The following is an 18,694-nucleotide window of genomic DNA, read 5'->3' as shown; positions in this document are numbered from 1 at the left end:
TTATCCGTTCTTCTGCCTCAGTTACTCTGCTATTGATTCCTTCTAGTGTAGTTTTCATTTCAGTTATTGTATTGGTCATCTATGTTTGTTTGTTCTTTAATTCTTCTAGGTCTTTGTTAATCACTTCTTGCATCTTCTCAATCTTTGCCTCCATTCTTATTCCAAGGTCCTGGATCATCTTCACTATCATTATTCTGAATTCTTTTTCTGGAAGGTTGCCTATCTCCACTTCATTTAGTTGTTTTTCTGGGGTTTTTTCTTGTTCCTTCATCTGGTACATAGCCCTCTGCCTTTTCATCTTGTCTATCTTTCTGTAACTGTGGTTTTTGGTCCACAGGCTGCAGGATTATAGTTTTTCTTGCTTCTGCTGTCTGCCCTCTGGTGGTTGAAGCTATCTAAGAGGCTTGATGGGAGGCTCTGGTGGTGGGTAGAGCTGACTGTTGCTGTGGCGGTCAGAGCTCAGTAAAACTGGAAAATTTTTTTCTAATGTTATTGGAGTGTACCTGCTGTTCAGGTGTACAGCAAAGTGATTCAGTTATATGTATACATATATTCATTCTTTTTCAGATTCTTTTCTCATATAGGTTATCACAGAATATTGAGTAGAGTTTCCTGTGCTATACAGTAGGTCCTTGTTGGTTATCTGTTTTATATATAGTAGTGTGTGTATGTTAATCCCAAGTTTCTGATTTATCCCTCCCCCCAACATTTCCCCTTTGGTAACCGTCAGTTTGTTTTTGATATCTGTAAGTCTGTTTCTGTTTTGTAAATAAGTTCATTCGTATCATTTTTTAAATTAGATTCCACATATGAGTGATATCATATATTTGACTTACTTAGTATGATAATCTCTAGGTCTATCCACGTTGTTGCAAAGGGCATTATTTCATTCTTTTTTATGGCTGAGTAATATTCCATTGTATATATGTATATCTTCTTTATCCTTTCTTCTGTCGATGGACATTTAGGTTGCTTCCATGTCCTGGCTATTGTAAATAGTGCTGCAGTGAACACTGGGGTGCATGTATCTTTTCGAATTATGGTTTTCTCCAGATATATGCCCAGGAGTGGGATTGCTGGATCATATGGTAGCTCTATTTTTAGCTTTTAACTGTTCTCCATAGTGCTTGTACCAATTTACATTCCCACCAACAGTGTAGGAGGGTTCCCTTTTCTCCACACCATCTCCAGCATTTATTGTTTGTAGACATTTTGATGATGGCCATTCTGAGCAGTGTGAGGTGATACCTCATGGTGGTTTTGATTTGCATTTCTCTGATAATTAGTGATGTTGACCATCTTTTCATGTGAATTTTGGCCATCTGTATGTCTTCTTTGGAGAAATGTCTATTTAGATCTTCTGCCCATTTTTTGATTGGGTTGTTTTTTTTTTGATATAGAGCTGCATGAGTTGTTTATTTTGGAGATTAATCCTTTGTCGGCCACTTCATTTGCAAATATTTTCTCCCATTCTGTGGGTTGTCTTTTTGTTTTTTATGGTTTCCTTTGCTGTGCAAAAGCCTTTAAGTTTCATTAGGTCCCAGTTGTTTATTTTTGTTTTTATTTTCATTACTCTAGGAGGTGGATCAAAAAAGATCTTGCTGCGATTTATGTCAAAGAGTGTTCTGCCTATGTTTCCTTCTAAGAGTTTTATAGTGTCGGCCTTACATTTAGGTCTTGATCTGTTTTGAGTTTATTTTTGTGTATGGTGTTAGAGAATGTTCTAATTTCATTCTCTTACACATAGCTGTCCAGCTTTCCCAGCACCACTTATTGAAGAGACTGTCTTTCCTCCACTGTATATTCTTGTCTCCTTTATCATAGATTAATTGACCATAGGTGTGTAGGTTTATTTCTGGGTTTTCTATCCTGTTCCATTGATCTGTATTTCTGTTTTTGCACCAATACCATACTGTTTTGATTACTGTAGCTTTGTAGTATAGTCTGAAGTCAGGGGGCCTGATTCCTCCAGCTCCATTTTTCTTTTTCAGGATGCTTTGGCTATTTGGGGTCTTTCGTGTTTCCATACAAATTTAAAAATTTTTTGTTCTAGTTCTGGTGAAAAATGTTCTAGTGAACATAAAAATGTTCTAGTGAAAAATGCCATTGGTAATTTGATAGGGATTACATTGAATCTGTCGATTACTTTGGGTAGTATAGTCATTTTGACAATATTTATTCTTCCAATCCAAGAACATGGTATATCTTTCCGTTTGTGTCATCCTCAGTTGCTTTCATCAGTGTCTTATAGTTTTCGGAGTACAGGTGTTTTGTCTCCTTAGGTTTATTCCTAGGTTCTTTTGATGTGATGGTAAATTAGGTTGTTTCCTTTATTTCTCATTCTGATCTTTCATTGTTAGTGTGTAGGAATGCAAGAGATTTCTGTGTATTAATTTTGTATCCTGAAACTACCAAATGCAATGATGAGATCTAGTAGTTTTCTGGTAGAATCTTTAGGATGTTCTGTGTATAGTATCATGTCATCTGCAAACAGTGATAGTTTTACTTCTTTTCCAATTTGGATTCCTTTTATTTCTTTTTCTTTTCTGAGTGCCATGGCTAGGACTTCCAAAACTATGCTGAATAAAATTGGAGACAGTGGACATCCTTGTCTTGTTCCTGATTTTAGAGGGAATGCTTTCAGCTTTTCACTATTGAGAATGATGTTAGCTGTGGGTTTGTCATATATGGCCTTTATTATGTTGAGGTAGGTCCCCTCTATGCCCACTTTCTGGAGAGTTTTTATCATAAATGGGTGTTGAATTTTGTCAAAAGCTTTTAACTGCATCTATTGAAATGATCATATGATTTTTTATGTTAATGTGGTGTATCACACTGATTGATTTGCGGATATTGAAAAATCCTTGCACCCCTATTCCTAAATCTTATTTGATCATGGTGTATGATCCTTTTAATGTATTGTTAGATTCGGTTTGCTAGTATTAATATTTTGTTGAGTATTTTTGCATCTATGTTCATCAGTGATACTGGACTGTAATTTCTTTTTGGGGGGGGGGCGGTATCTTTGTCTGGTTTTGGTATCAGGGTGATGGTGGCCTCCTAGAATGAGCTTGGGAGTGTTCCTTCCACTGCAATATTTTGGAAGAGTTTGAGAAGGACAGGTGTTAACTCTTCTCTAAATGTTTGATACAATTCACCTGTGAAGCCATCTGGTCCTGGACTTTTGTTTGTTGGAAGTTTTTAAATTACTGTTTCAGTTTCAGTACTTACTTGTAATTGGTCTGTTCATATTTTCTATTTCTTCCTGGTTCAGTGTTGGAGGTTATACCTTTCTAAGAATTTGTCCATTTCTTCTAGGTTGTCCATTTTATTGGCACAGAGTTGTTTGTAGTAGTCTGTATTTCTGTGGTGTCAGTTGCAACTTCTTTTTCATTTATAATTTTATTGATTTGAGCCCTCTCCCTCTTTTTCTTGATGAGTCTGGCTAAAGGTTTATCAATTTTGTTTATCTTTTCAAAGAACCAGCTTTTAGTTTCATTGATCTTTGCTATTGTTTTCTTCATCTCTATTTCATTTATTTCTGCTCTGATCTTTATGATTTCTTTCCTTCTACTAACTTTGGGTTTTGTTTGTTCTCCTTTCTGTACTTGCTTTAGAGAGAGAAAATTTAAATGATCTACTTTACTCTTTGTCAATAGCTTCAACAAAAGGTTTAATGGAGAGGGAAGTGAAACTCTAGGCATATTGAGAATTTTAAATTATCTTAGATGGAGACAGTGTGAGGAGCTGTTTGTAAACTGTAAAGCACAATACTTGTGTTAGCCAAGGTTACTGTTCTAGATTTCAATTACGTGTGGGCCCTCTGCTCCTTGCCACTGCACATAGTTGAGGGTTGTCCACAGATGCAGCTACCAGGTAATGGGAAAGAAAGGAGCTGAAGGTTATAGCATTGCATTATAGTCATGGGGATTTCTCTGAATATTTCATTTTAGCCACTAACACCTTCAAAGCCACCAGTAGTAGTGGACTGGGCCTCTGGAGTATCTCCCAAACCTGATCCAAAGACCATAAGCAAACATGTTCAGAGGATGGTGGATGTAAGTACAGCTGTGTTTCCACAGACGAAAACCAAGGCACTGCCTGGCTTAGTTCTGTGTGGGAGGAGAGGGGAGCACAGTGGTAGAAACACAAAGGTAAGAAATTTGAAACTCGTTCCTATGTGAGCACAGGGAACCCGTTACTTCTCATATTGTGGCTGCAGAACAGTTCAGAAGTTACATTTTGCCAACACACTTTGGCCTCATATGGGGGCAGGTGTACCTCTTAAAGGCCTAGCAAGAGAGCATATATTTAAAGGTTGTCAGTTGATTTGGGGGCGGAGAGAGGTTGGAAAAGGTTTGAGTGTAAGTAAGGGTGATAAGGAGAATCTAAAATTGAAAAGTGTGGCACTGCTTGATTCAAGTCACTGTGCTAAATGCTGAGGAGGGGTACATACCTTCATATTTCTACATTTATCCTGTGAACCATTCCAGTGTAACAAGAAAAGTACGAGCCAGCAAGTGACAGAACAATTGGTAGAGGATTAAGAGGGGGTAGGGAGCACTTCCGACTGGGCTGTGAGTAGAAGCTACACAGAGAAGTGGCAATCTGAGCTGTGCAGTGAAGAAAGGGCAGAGTGAGGGGGGAACATCCCTCAGTGCAGTGAGCTAGGAGTACAGAGCAACTGGGGTGAGGGCATATTGACATGCTAATGGAATTGAAAGCATCTGGCCACCCTCCAGATGCTGGTACCTGCAGAGACCTGGGATGTGACCCACTGAATCTTGGCAGCAGCTTAAGGAGCAGGTTTCCTTGTTCCTCTCACTCAGACTGAGGTGTTCTGGCCCCTGTGTCATTTGACTATGATTGGTTTCTCTTTGGTAATCACCAAAGAAACTCCTTTTTCATAGTCTGTCTTCAAGAACTATGATCATGACCAGGATGGATACATTTCCCAGGAAGAATTTGAAAAGATTGCTGCGAGTTTTCCATTTTCCTTCTGTGTGATGGACAAAGACAGGTGAGGGTTTGTGTGTGGGAATATGTGGCTATGAACCTGTTGGTAAGAATGCTTTATGGGTGTGTCACTAGAAGAATTTGTAAACTCAGATGTGTTGCTGATGTGGTCACTTAATGAATTTCGGTGCTAAGAGAGCCATTATCAAGCAAATGCCTCTCCGGCTTCAGTTTGGACCACAACAGACCATGAAAAATGCATGTTTTAAATGCCTCAGAGTTGAAGACTCCATAATTCTGCCAGTTTAGGAATAGTCAACTGTAAGTAAGAAAAAGTTTAGTCTTCCTTCTTGCTTTGTCCTTACAGATTAGGAGGAACAACTAATATTTACTAATATTTTGCATATTTACTTTTCTCAAGAAGTTGGTTCTCTGTGTGAAACCAAATGTTTGGTTGGTGGGTTCCAGTTATATAATAGGTGCTGCCTAAAGTCAGAAACCTCAGCATAAGATATTTCCCTATACCCACATTTCCATCACTTCTTTTTCAAGTCTTGTGGATAGTGGTTAAGTTAGTTAGGAAAACCTGGTTTAGCCAAAGAGTGACTCTGGAAATGAGTAATGCCATCTCACCTCCTTACACATGCTACCCAGGCATCCTTATTAAAAGGAGGGCTCACGGAAGTAACTGTCAGGTAATACATACTGTACTAACCCCTCAAGGATACAAAGAAAGTGAGTTTCTAAGGCTAGAAGCAGCCTTGCTACCCAGCCCCGCTCACATCCTTGTTGCTCATTTGTGGGCAGGGAAGGCCTCATCAGCAGAGAAGAGATCACTGCCTACTTCATGAGGGCCAGCTCCATCTACTCCAAGCTGGGCCTGGGCTTTCCTCACAGCTTCCAAGAGACAACCTACCTGAAGCCCACTTTCTGTGACAACTGTGCTGGATTTGTGAGTTGTTCGCAGAGTGCTTCCGGGTTGAACGTAGGGAGGGGTATGAGACAGGTTAAGTGATTAAGCCAGGTACAGACCTCGTGCACCTATCAACTCTTCCTGCCTAGAGCCTAAGCAAACACCTACAATAATCTCGTCCTCAAAGGCATGGGTTTTACTTGCACTCATCTTTTCCCGTTTCTTCCTGATTTATTTTCTCCTCTGGTAGAAGGGCCTGGGATAAATGGTGAGGAAATGTTGAATTTGGGATATACTTTTAAAGTATTATATCCATATGCTGTTTCAGATGTTAGAAAAGAGAAATATGAGACATCCTCACCCCTTCAAAAGGAACTGCCTTTTAAGAAGTCACTTGGGCTCTGCCCCTCCTCTGTCCCACCCCGACCAACAGTTTCCTCCTAAACTCAGTCCCTGACCCCAGGATTCTGTATACTTGCTCTTTAGTTTGGAGTCTCAAGAAGCCTATTTGTCCTGTAATTCATCCACTTCAGGCCTGGGTCATAGAGCCACTGTAGTAAGCTTCTTGAGACCACTTACCTCTGATCAGCACAAACTTTTCCTGTTTTCAGTTTAAGGCCAGGAGGGATTAAGACACATGAGAGATAAATGAGGTTTCCTTCCCACTTGAGGTAGTAGAATGAGGGAAAATAAAGAATGGATGTCAGTGTCTAGCCTCCTACCCAGTAGATGAAGGACCTGTGGTGCATTCTAACTCTCTTCTTTGTCTCACAGCTCTGGGGAGTGATCAAACAAGGGTATCGGTGTAAAGGTAAGGCCCAGCTTTGTCCAGTGTGTTGTCTTCCCTGGTCTGAGAGGCTTTCCTGTAAAGCATGTTCTACCCATAGTAGTTGTCGATTCAGTCCACAGCTTCTCAGCACACCTCACAACCTCATCTTGTTTGCCCTGGAAATAGGGATGATTGGCAGATTATGCTCTCATATGGTCATGGGTCCCCAAAGACAGGCACAGAATCACTTCGGAAACAAAAGATAAGTGATTACCAAAGGCCCTTGTCAGCTTTCCTTTTATCAGTGGATATCTCAGGATAATTGTCCTTCCTTATGACTAGAAAAGTTCAGAAGTAAAAGAGAAAAGACCTTCTTTTACTGCAAGGAAGAAAGAATAAGACCTAACAGCTGGGAGCCTCCAGAGGGGCTCCTTAGAGTAGGCAGTATGTGCAGGATGACCAAGAAAAACACCCGTTCTGTCTAGGAGAGCAGGATGTCACTTCTGATTCCCAGACTCATAAGGGCTGTGACAAGGTTGTGAGAGCCAGGGTTGACCCAGTGAGAAGAATGCTAAGTTCAACGGAAGTGTGAAGTGTCCTAGCTCCAGAAGACAGGACAGGCATGTGTGACGAGGGCACTGCATGCATGTGGTTTTGAGACCCTGGAGGAGAAAGTGAAAGACTTCCTGATCAGGGTGTCTTGTCCACAGACTGCGGGATGAACTGCCACAAACAATGCAAAGACCTGGTTGTGTTCGAGTGCAAGAAGCGAGCCAAGAACTCAACAGCTCCCACAGAGAACAGCACCTCTGTGGGGCCAGCGTCCAGCCTTTGCTCGTTGGGAGCCAAAGATCTGCTCCATGGTAAGCAGGCACTGGGAATGTTCATATTGGAAAGTGAAGGTGGACGAATACAGTTTTCAGGGAGGAAAGATTACCTTTATCCTTCCTACTTGTAATAAAAACCACCACAAATATGCTTGTGGAAGATATGCCTGTATATTTTGCACCCTGCATTTTAAGAGTTCCATTTCACCTGTGGGCACCACAATTCTGTCACACACAATGCAGACTTTCTTGGGAGAGAAGTGGCAGAGAGCAGCATGAAGGTCTGCGGCCTCAGAGTGAAGCCTGGAAAGGGGCTGCACCTAGAGGTTTCTCTTCTCCAGACCCTCTCTCCCCAGTCCCCAGAGCTTTGCCCAATAGTGACAAGAGGAGGACTTCTGAGGCTTTCCTAAAACTGCCAGGAAGTACACTAATAGGTAGGTTAAACATAGGTGTATCATGGGCAACAAATGAAAATTGCTGTAGAAGTGCTATTTGGCAAGGTCTGCTTGTAATGAAAAAACCGACTACTTTATCTATTAAATGGTAAATATAAACCCTAGACATACAGAAAGCTTGGGACGGAATCTTAGGCACGCTACCTTTTGGGGAGCAAAAGAAAGCAAGCAAATAGAAAAAAGCAACAGAAAAGGAGCCTTTAAGGATGGCCTTTCCTCAGGGTGGATGCAGCCTGACACCAGTGGCCATAGCTCAGCCAGCAAGGCCCCTGGATTTCAGCCCCCTTACCCCCTAAACTGCCTGCTTGAAAATGAGTCCACTTTGGGCCTATGGAACTCCTGTAACAATAAGAAGAGTCTCATTTGAAACCAATGTGTCAATATTGAGTCTCTGCTTTTCTGAGCCAAAGTACTAACATGTCACGTACCTTCCTCCAGCACCAGAGGAAGGACATTTCACATTCCCTAATGGGGAGGCTGTGGAACACAATGAGGAGAGTAAGGATCGGACCATCATGCTCATGGGAGTGTCCTCACAGAAGATTTCTGTTCGGCTGAAGAGGACTGTTGCCCACAAGGCCACCCAGACCGAAGCACTGTCTTGGCTTCGCAGTGAGGGCCCTTCCAGTCACTTTGTGCTATCTTCCCCAAGGAAGACAGCCCAGGATACTCTGTATGTACTTCCCAGCACTACATCTCCATGCCCCAGCCCAGTCTTGGTCAGAAAGCAGGCTTTCGTCAAGTGGGAGAATAAAGAATCCCTCATAAAATCAAAGGAGGAGCTCCGTCACCTCAGACTCCCAACCTACCAAGAGCTGGAACAGGTACCTTCTTTTTCCTTTTTTTCAGACTCTGAGAAAAGTGGGGCTAAACCAGGGAAGAACATGTAAACTGAAGATTCAGACCAGGTTGATGATTATTAGAACAATAAAGGGGGAAAAAAAAAGATTGTGCTTTGTCTCAAACCAGTGGGGGCCCTGGTTCACATTACATAACTAGGACAGGATAGACAGGGCTCCTATTGCCATAAAGGTACAATCTCAAAGTGTTGGTACCAGGGCCCAAAGCTCTGTTCACAGTAGGCTCCTTGAGAAAAACCAGTTTCTATTGATCAGCTTTACTGTGGTGACACCACACCCTTTTTCTAGACTTAAACGCAAGCTGCCTAAATCCTCCCTCCCTAGAGGTCTTTGGGGACCTTCATGGTTGCCTGGACATCTTCCTAAAAGAAGGGAGGTGATCACTGTGCTATCAAAAAAAGGAAGAGAGTATTTAGCTCACTGCAGAAAAAGCCTCCTTCTTAATACAGAATGAGGGAACTCTTCTCTAAAACATGAGGGGATGTGCTGATTTACATACACACACACAGCTAAATCATCAACAGTAGTTGGAAAATGCACCACTGATTATAATCTATAGCAATATAATGTAAATGGTAACAGTTGTGGTAGCAGAGTTGCTTTTTTTCTGTTAGGCTCACAATGTCCTAATTATAAGTTATCTAATGGAGGTATTAGAAAAGACAAAATAAGGTTTACCAAGAAAAGAAGAATATGATGCCAAGGTTTGATAAGAAGGGGGATAATAAGGTTAAAAAAAGAGAAAAGAAAGTAGGAGCTAGGACAACTGGGGACAACAGGCAGTTGTCCAAATACTCAATTCCATAGGGTCATCACTAATTACTTGTTTGTTTAGAGTACAAAGCTCAGAATGAGAGCTGGTTTAGACAGACCTCTTGTCATGGGACAGTAGTTTCTTACCAAAGATAGGGTAAGGCCTGTCTGCCTTTTTTCCCCAAAACATCAAGGCTGGCAATGTGTTTTTGGAGGCCTATCAATCAGTACAAACACAAAACCAACATCTAACTGGCTAGAATTCCTTACATAATTCTACACACTACATAGTAAAACTGCCCAAGAGGTTCTCAGGATTCCCTGCCTGGTCCTCAGTGTTGCACCTTCCCTGTCAGACCCCCAGGAATTGAATTGAAGAAACAAGTTAGATAATGTATGTGAAACTCTTGGTTTGGTGCCTAGAACAAAAACATAATATTAGGAGGAACACTTGAGAAAAGAACAGATTTTCTGGATGAAAAGTACTCACTCATTCAGAATATTTTAAGACATGCTTTAAGAATCAATCAGAACATCTTCTGATGCGGGTGACACAAAGCCCTCTAGGGGTAGAAGCAGCCACAATCAACTTTCAAGAACAATGAAAGAAAGAAACCTTGAAAAGTGAACTTGATAGAGTAGAAAGAACTTCAGTCTTGGGGACAAAGATCTGTGCTTCTAGTCCCAGATCTTTCTTACTCCTGCTGTTAAACTCTGTGACCTGTTTGGGCCTCTGTAAAATACAGTCCATGCACTCTACAGCTTGTTTCAGATCCTGACATTTTACATGCCATGTAAAAGGAGCAATGTAGTTGTTGGCAACAATGACTTCTTGCTGCAAGAAGTGGGTGGTAGAAAGATTTCAGGTGAGTGAGTTAGTTAGGTCCAGTATTCATTCCTACCCAGTAATACCAGAGCTGGTAAACCCTCTTTACTTTTATCCTTGTCATTGGGACCTAAGGACCAGAATTCACTATGCATGTTTTAGAGTATTTAAAATAATATGTAATATTCATATTATAATAAATATTATACATTATTTTAAGTATGTGTATACCTCTAAACCAGCACAGGACAAAAGAAAATGCAAAGCCTCTGAGGTTCAAATCCCCACTCTGATACTATATCCACCTCTATTAATCATGTAACGCAGTACCTGGCACATAGCAAATACTTAATATTACACAGTAGCTAATAATAGACAGCTATCTAGGTAATTTATGTTGAGAAACAACTCATGTATCCCAAATTACCCCCCCATATTTTGGGGGGTAATCAGTATGGTATAAGTAAGGTAAAAACACGAGATGCAAAGTCTTGAAGACCAGCAACATCAGCATCATGGTGGCATGTGTTGCTTTTTATCTCTCCCCTTTACAGCTAAACTGGTCATTCATAAACAAACAAAAGTGACTCTACACCTTACACCAGACCACCCAGTAGATTTCTACCCACCTGTGCTTCAGAGAAGAGAATAGCTTCATAGGACCTCAGAGAGGGCTGTGAAGCCAAGGGAGTTGGTGAGCCTGCCCCACGTCAACTTGCTGCTATCAGGAGGAAAAAGATCAGACTGGAAATAAATAAAATAGAGACCAGAAAAAAAAAATAGAAAGGATCAACACAATCGATTGTGAATAATCATTTAACAGTAACTGCCCTTAAAACGGCCAGTTGCACCACAGTAAACCAAAGCTTCATGTACACTGACAAAAGATAAACAAAATGGACAAACCTTTCTTCACACTAAGAAAAAAGAGGGACTTCCCTGGTGGTCCAGTGGTAAAGAATCTGCCTTCCAATGCAGGGGACGCAGGTTCAATCCCTGGTCAGGGAACTAAGATTCCCACATGCCGCAGGGCAACTAAGCCCACGTGCTCTGGAGCCCATGCGCTGCAATGAAAGGTCCCACATGCCGCAACGAAGATCCCGCGTGTTGCAACTAAGACCTGACACAGCCAGAGAGAGAGGGAGAGAAAGAAAGGGAGGGAGGGAGAAGGCTCAAATATGTAAAATTAAAATGACAAAAGGAGACATTACAACTGTTACTACACAAATACATAGGACCATAAGAGACTATTATGAATAATTATATGCCAACAAACTAGATAACCTAGAAGAAATGAATAAATTTACAGAAATACACAACCAAATAAGACTGAATCAAGAAAAAACAGAAAATCTGAACAGACCAATAACAGAGACATTGAATCAGTAATCAAAATCCTCCCAACACAGAAAACCCCAGGATCAGACAGCTTCACTGGCAAATTCTACCCAATACTCAAAGAATTAACACCAGTCCTTCTTAAAACCTTCCAAAAAATAGAGGAAATATTTGCAAACTCATTCTGCAAGGGCAGTTTCACCCTGATACCGAAGCCAGATAAGGAAACTATAAGAAAACCAAACTACAGACCAGTATCACTGATGACTATACATGCAAAAATTCTCAACAAAATATTAGCAGACTGAACTCAAGAACACATCAAAAGATTTTTATACACTATGAAAAGTGGGGTTTATCCCTAGGATGCAAAGACAGTTCAACATAGGCAAATCAATAAATGTAATCATCACATTAGTAAAATGAAAGATAAAAATCATGTGGTCATCTCAACAGATGCAGAAAAACATCTGACAAAATACAACATCCTTTCATGATAAAAACCCTGCTCAGACTGGATAAAAGGAATATACCTCAACATAATAAGGGCCATATATGACAAACCCACAGCTAACATTATACTCAGTGGAGAAAATTTCAAAGCTTTTCCACCAAGAACAAGACGAGGATGCCCACTCTCACCACTTATTCAAGTACTGACAGTCTCAGCTAGAGCAATTAGGCAAGACAAGAAAGTAAAAAAGCATCCCAATCAGGAAAGAAGTAGCAAAACTGTCACTGTCTGCAGATGATGAGTCTGTATATAGAAAAACCTAAAGATTAAGCAAAAAAAAACTGTTGAAACTAATAAACATTTTCTGTTAAACTGCAGTATACAAAGTCAACTTATAGAATCAGTTGCATTTCTATATACACTAAAGACGAAACATCTGAAAAAGAAAGAAATCTTTCCCATTCACAATAGCATCAGAAACAACAGGAATAAATTTAATCAAGGAAATGAAAGATTTCTACAATGAAAACTACAAGACTGCAGAAAGAAATCGAAGACACAAATGGAAAGACATCCTGTGTTCATGGATCAGAAGAATTAAGATTGCTAAAATGTCTGGCAGAAGACCTGAATTCTTTCCTTCCAAAGAAGACATACAGATGGCCAAAAGGCTCATGAAAAGATGCTCATCATCACTAATTATTAGAGAAATGAAAATCAGAACTACAATGAGGTACCACGTCACACTGGTCAGAATGGCCATCATTAAAAAGTCTACAAATAATAAACGCTGGAGAGGGTGTGGAGAAAAGGGAACCCTCCTACACTGTTGGTGGGAATGTAAATTGGTGCAACCACTATGGAAAACAGTATGGAGGTTCCTTAAAAAACTAAAAGTAGAACTACCATGTGATCCAGCAATCCCATTCCTGGGCATATATCTGCACAAAACTATAATTCAGAAAGATACATGAACCCCGCTGTTCACAGCAGCACTATTTACAACAGCCAAGACATGGAAGCAAACTAAGTGCCCATCAATAGACGAACGGATAAAGATGTGGTATGGATTTAGTGGTATATGTATATATACAATGCAATACTACTCAGCCATAAAAAAGAATGAAATAATGTCACTTGCAGCAACATGGATGGACCTAGAGATTATCATACTAACTGAAGTCAGTCAGAAAAATACCATATGATATCACTTACATGTGGAATCTAAAATATGACCTAAATGAACTTATCCATGAAACAGAAACATACAGACACAGAGAACAGACTTGTGGTTGCTGAGGGGGGTGGGGGAGGGGTGGATTGGGAATTTGGGATTAGCAGATGCAAACTATTAACATACAGAATGGATAAACAAGGTCCTACTGTACAGCACAGAGAACTATATTCAATATCCTGTGATAAACCATAATGGAAAAGAATATGAAAAAGAATATATATATGCGTATAACTGAATTACTTTGCTGTGCAGCAGAAACTAACACAACATTGTAAATCAACTAGACTTCAATAAAATAAATTTTTTCAAAAAGACTGTTAAAATATCCATACTCTCCAAAGCAATCTATAGATTCAATGCAATCCTCATCAAAATACCAATGGAATTCTTTACAGACAGAAGAAAACAGTCCTAAAATTTGTATGGAACCACGAAAGATCCTGAATAACCAAAGTAATCCTGATGAAAGAGCACAAAGCTGGAGGTACCACACTTAATTTCAAATTATACTACAAAGCTACAGTAATAAAAACAGTATGGTACTGGCACAAAAACAGACACACAAACCAGTGGAACAGAAAAGAGCCCAGAATTAAATCCCTGCATATACAGTCAACTAATATATTCGACAAGGGAGCCCAGAGCACCCAAGCAGAAAGGAAAGTCTCTTCACAAATGGTGTTGGGAAAACTGGATAAGCACATGCAGAGCAATGAAATTCAACCCCCATCTTACACCACTGATAAAAATTCACTCAAAATGGATCAAAGAGGTAAACGTTTGAGACCTGATACTATGAAACTCCTAGAAAAAAACGAAGGAAGAAGCTCCTTGTCACTGGTCTTTGGCAATGAATTTTTGGATATGACACCAAAAGCAAAAAATCAGCAAATGAGACTACATTAACTAAAAAGCTTTTGCACAGCAAGGAAACCATCAATAAAATGAAAAGGCAATCAGCTGAATGGGGGAAGATATTTGCAAATGATATATCTGGTAAGGAATTCTTTAAAATATGTAAAGAACTCATACAACTCAATAACAACAAAATCTGATTACAAAACAGAAGAACTATATAGACTTTTTTTCCCAAAGAAAACATACAAATGGCTGACAGGTACATGAAAAGATGCTCCACATCACTAATCATCAGAGAAGTGCAATTCAAAACCACAGTGAGATATCATCTCACACCTGTTAGGATGGCTATCATCAAGAACACAAGATAACAAGTGCTCATGAGGATGTTCAGAAAAGGGAACCCTCGTGCACTGCTGGGGGGAATGAAAATTGGTGCAGCCAATATGGAAAACACTATGGAGATTTCTCAAAAGACTGAAAAAAACTACTATATGATCCAGCAAAATTCCACTCCTGGGTATATATCCAAAGAAAATGAAAACACTAATTCAAAAAGATACACGCACCCCAATGTTCTTACCATTATTTACAATAGCCAAGATACAGAAGCAACTTAAGTGTCCATCAACAGATGAATTGATAAAGAAGATGTATGTGTATATATATACACATATACATACATGCAATGGAATATTACTCAGCCATAAACAAAGAATGAAATTCTGCCATTTGCAACACTGGAAATCAACAGCTGCCTCTATAACTAAATCACTCCAAATTAAATAAATCCCAGTTTAGGGGGATGGGATAAAATTCTTATCTTTCTCAAAAGTCTGTTAGTTTTCAATGATTTGGAGGAGAAAATATGTAATATGATTATATATGTAATATCTCATGTGAACTATAATATCACATATTAGAGAATTCCAAGTCACTGCTTTCATACCTCAGACCTGACCAAGACTATTTCTGCCAAGTTTAGGTCTGCTACACAATATTCAAAGATTTTCTCATTATTCATCTATTGCCCAGGAATGGTTTATTCTGCCTGCTAGCCACTCACATCTTTGATATAACAAAACTAATTGTTGTTTACACATGCTCATTTGATCTTTAATGTGTTATTTTTTATTCAGGGCAAAATACGTGCCTTGAAAACACTTTTTAATTCTCAGCCATGGTGAATAGATGCCAATCAAGTGTAGTACTCCCAATACTGTAACTGATTTGCCATTCATAGCTGCTTTATTAACATACCTCTTTTTTTTTTTTTTTTAAGGAAATAAATACCCTGAAAGCAGATAATAATGCTCTAAAGATCCAACTGAAATATGCACAGAAGAAGATAGAAACCCTCCAGCTTGCAAGAAGCAATCATGTCTTGGCACAGGTGGAGCAGGGCAACTGTTCTTAGCCCAGAAACTCAAGCAGCACAAACTGCAGAGTGTATCAGAGATCTCATTTCCTAACCCTCTTAACACGAAGACCTGGGAAACCTTAGACTGACTGGCTTTCAAAAGGGTACTTTTAAAGAAGGAAAGCTGGTTACTCTTTCGTTACTTGAAAGATTCCAACTGTACGGTATGGTTTTCTCTTCCAGCCAGTTGAATCAAAGGGAGGAAAGCTGAAGAATGCAAAATATTTGCCATTCATACCAGAATTTTTTTTTTCCCCTGGGACTAATATCCAAAGCATGATAAAAAACATGACTATAGTTTTCTGACAAGATAGCTTCTTCTAATCTATGTGGCCTGCCCAGCTGCTTCTTCCTTAGAACTAAAATCCCTGGAAAATGAATTTGTTTCCTTCCCGTTTTTTCCTGAGGCATTTATTTTGTTCCATCCAAAGCTTGCTTATAATGGAAAAATACTCACATTCCAAAAGTAGAATCGCTTCCTCTATATTTCAGCATTCTTTACAAATCCGGTTCCCACTTCACTACCTCACATCTAATCAATTTGCCTTTTCCCCTTCTTCCTCACTACTTTCTTACACACGTGAGGATATCTACCTAGAAGAGAACTTCTAGAGATGTAGCCATAAATTTGGGGAGAGCAGGAAGGGGCTATTAAACAACATGACACCATCCAATTACAGGTCAACTCATAGTTTTAGTCTGAGTCATAAAAGAAGTAGCCTAATTAAGTACCTGGAAATGTGGCTATTAGCACCTCACACATGGCTGGCTAATTAGCTAAAACAAACATAACGCAAACATGTTTGTCCCTCATATAATCTACACTGGATAGAATGAAGAATTTATGGCTTTTTAAAAATGTTTAACTCTCATATGCCATCCTATTTTTTTTTTCTTGAAGTTTCTGAACTGAATTTGTGATTGTACTGTCTTCACTATTAATACTATTTAGAAATAAGCTAATTGGATCAGAGGCTTCAATAATAGCTGATAGCATGTATATATGTACATATTATGTATATACAACATCAGACATGCATGTGGCTTGGAATTCTGTTTCTTCCTTAGTAAAATGTGTGAGTTAAACGACTTTTGGTCATGTACACAAATTCACAAAGTTCAGTTTGTTACAAGACAAATTGCTCAGAATGTAAATTGTATTGTTTGGCAAAATCACAAGAGTCCTGTGAGTCTTCTGTTAATGAAGGTTAATGATAAATGGGCTCATTTAATTATCTGGGCAACTATTCACAAACTTCTTTGTCAAACTCTTTATTTCTCTAAAAAAAATTCATATGATCATTTTCTTTGGGTGGGGATAACTTACCTTCCATGCTTGGAAAGCCTGACACCAAGCTGACTTAAAATTCATACACAAGTTGACCAACTGCCAAGCATATAATCTCAAGAACCAAAAGTTCCAAACCTAAAGCCAACAACACCAAGTCTTAACCAGAAACAAATTATATATATAGTATAAGCTTCCTTGGAGAATTCAGATCATTTAAGAAGTTTCTTTGATGAAAGACCAGTTCCCATTTGCATACCTCCTTGTACTGAACTGAGCTTTAGTGAAAAAGCTAGTGACTAGCTTTCAGTTAGCGTTTTAAAGAATCACTTTACACACAAATCTACCTTTTTCTAAATCCAAACTCAGAAATCCCCATGGCAGGGCTGCTTAGGTCCACCACTTGGTATATAATCCTATAAGAAGTACTTTGCTACTTACTTACCTTATGTGGAACAAACATGAGTTTATAATCATCCTTAAAATTCATATTCTTCACCTATTCTTTTCCTCTGTCCAAAGATGGTACAATTCAATTTCTTTAAGCATAGTTATGAAACACAATTAAATTTTTTTCATTCTTCTTACCCAGGATCCAAAATACAGAGCCCAGGTTAGTTTCTATGTAAATAATTTGTGATCTAGAGGAATTCAAAAGGTCACAGTCTCCTTAAGTAGCCAAATTAACATGGCTAGAAAGTCTCAAGCATTCCAGAATTTATCACTGAAATGGATAGGAAGCAGTAGTTTCACCACAAGTCTTTATAGTCCAGCAAGGGCCAAATAAGTAGTGTATAAATTAATATTATTTGCTCTGAACTACATGGGATTAGTGGAATCTACAGAAATAATATGGAACAAATTTTTTGTTTGTCAAGCCTAGGATACAAATTTGTGTGTCTTGTATCAACTTGAAATAAGTTTGGGCATATATTTATCTGCTGAAACAAGGACAAATCTTGTTAACAACAATGTCACTTCTTATTTTCTTTGGTAATTGATTTGCTGTTTTACTGGCCAAATGTGAATTTCTGTTTAAAGATGTATAATGTAAAAGAACTGCAAGGAAAAAACAAAATGTACAGATTGTAAAGGTGGTTTTTTTTGATACCTAATATAAGTTTTCTTTGTGTAATATTTGTATGATAAAAGACATTAGGATCCCTACGGCATAGGTGTCCTGTGTTTCTTCTAGTTCTTGAACATACAGAAGCCTCACCTGAACTTTTACTATAATCGACAGCTGAGAGCACTCCCTACTTCTGTTAACCAAACTGAGTCTTCCTGAAAGGAAAAGCAAAGCAACTAATTATTCAGTATACATTTTTCTAAATCCTTCTATAACTACTATGAAGCAGTAACATACAGAAATATTCAACCTTTTCCCATCTTACTGCATAATGAATTACAGTGATCCCCAAATATTAAGTCTACAAATACTTAACACTGAAGGAGACAAATCTGAGGCTGTCATTCCTGTGGCTTTCAGCTTTAATTCCACAGTTCTATCTAAGAAAACTAGCAAGTAAAGAAGAGAAACTTTGAAGCTGTGGATGGAATTGGTAGAGGATGGTTCAATCTAGTGGACAGATCACCCAGAGCAATTCACTGGGCTCATGATTATTTAGAGTGATTAGAGATAGCTGTGATTTTTCCTTAATCATCAGCCAACTTTTGTTTAACTAGACCAATGAAGGGGGGTGGTGGGGCCGGGAGAACGGGGACAGATTCCAATCACTC

The 18,694-nt window shown here is 39.1% G+C and overlaps 1 protein-coding gene across 4 annotated transcripts in view; it reads left to right on the top strand.

The window, feature by feature from the left end:
- The window catches only part of RASGRP1 (RAS guanyl releasing protein 1), an 82,760-nt gene extending 64,639 nt beyond the window's left edge, over positions 1-18,121 (top strand). The window contains exons 11-17 of one of the 4 annotated variants that reach the window (XM_082384958.1): positions 3,954-4,058; positions 4,911-5,020; positions 5,764-5,908; positions 6,644-6,680; positions 7,349-7,501; positions 8,359-8,744; positions 15,529-18,121. In XM_082384958.1, the coding sequence (XP_082241084.1) occupies positions 3,954-4,058; positions 4,911-5,020; positions 5,764-5,908; positions 6,644-6,680; positions 7,349-7,501; positions 8,359-8,744; positions 15,529-15,663 (1,071 nt within the window). In that variant the 3' untranslated portion in view covers positions 15,664-18,121. The other 3 variants (XM_082384959.1, XM_082384961.1, XM_082384960.1) reach the window with 3 other exon arrangements.
- Positions 18,122-18,694: the final 573 nt, after the last annotated feature.

Source organism: Balaenoptera borealis (assembly GCF_965194805.1).
Source record: "Balaenoptera borealis genome assembly, chromosome: 3".
In the NCBI taxonomy this organism is placed as follows: Eukaryota; Metazoa; Chordata; class Mammalia; order Artiodactyla; family Balaenopteridae; genus Balaenoptera; species Balaenoptera borealis.
The sequence above is the reverse complement of the archived record's forward strand: the minus strand, read 5'-3'. Positions and strand labels throughout refer to the sequence as shown.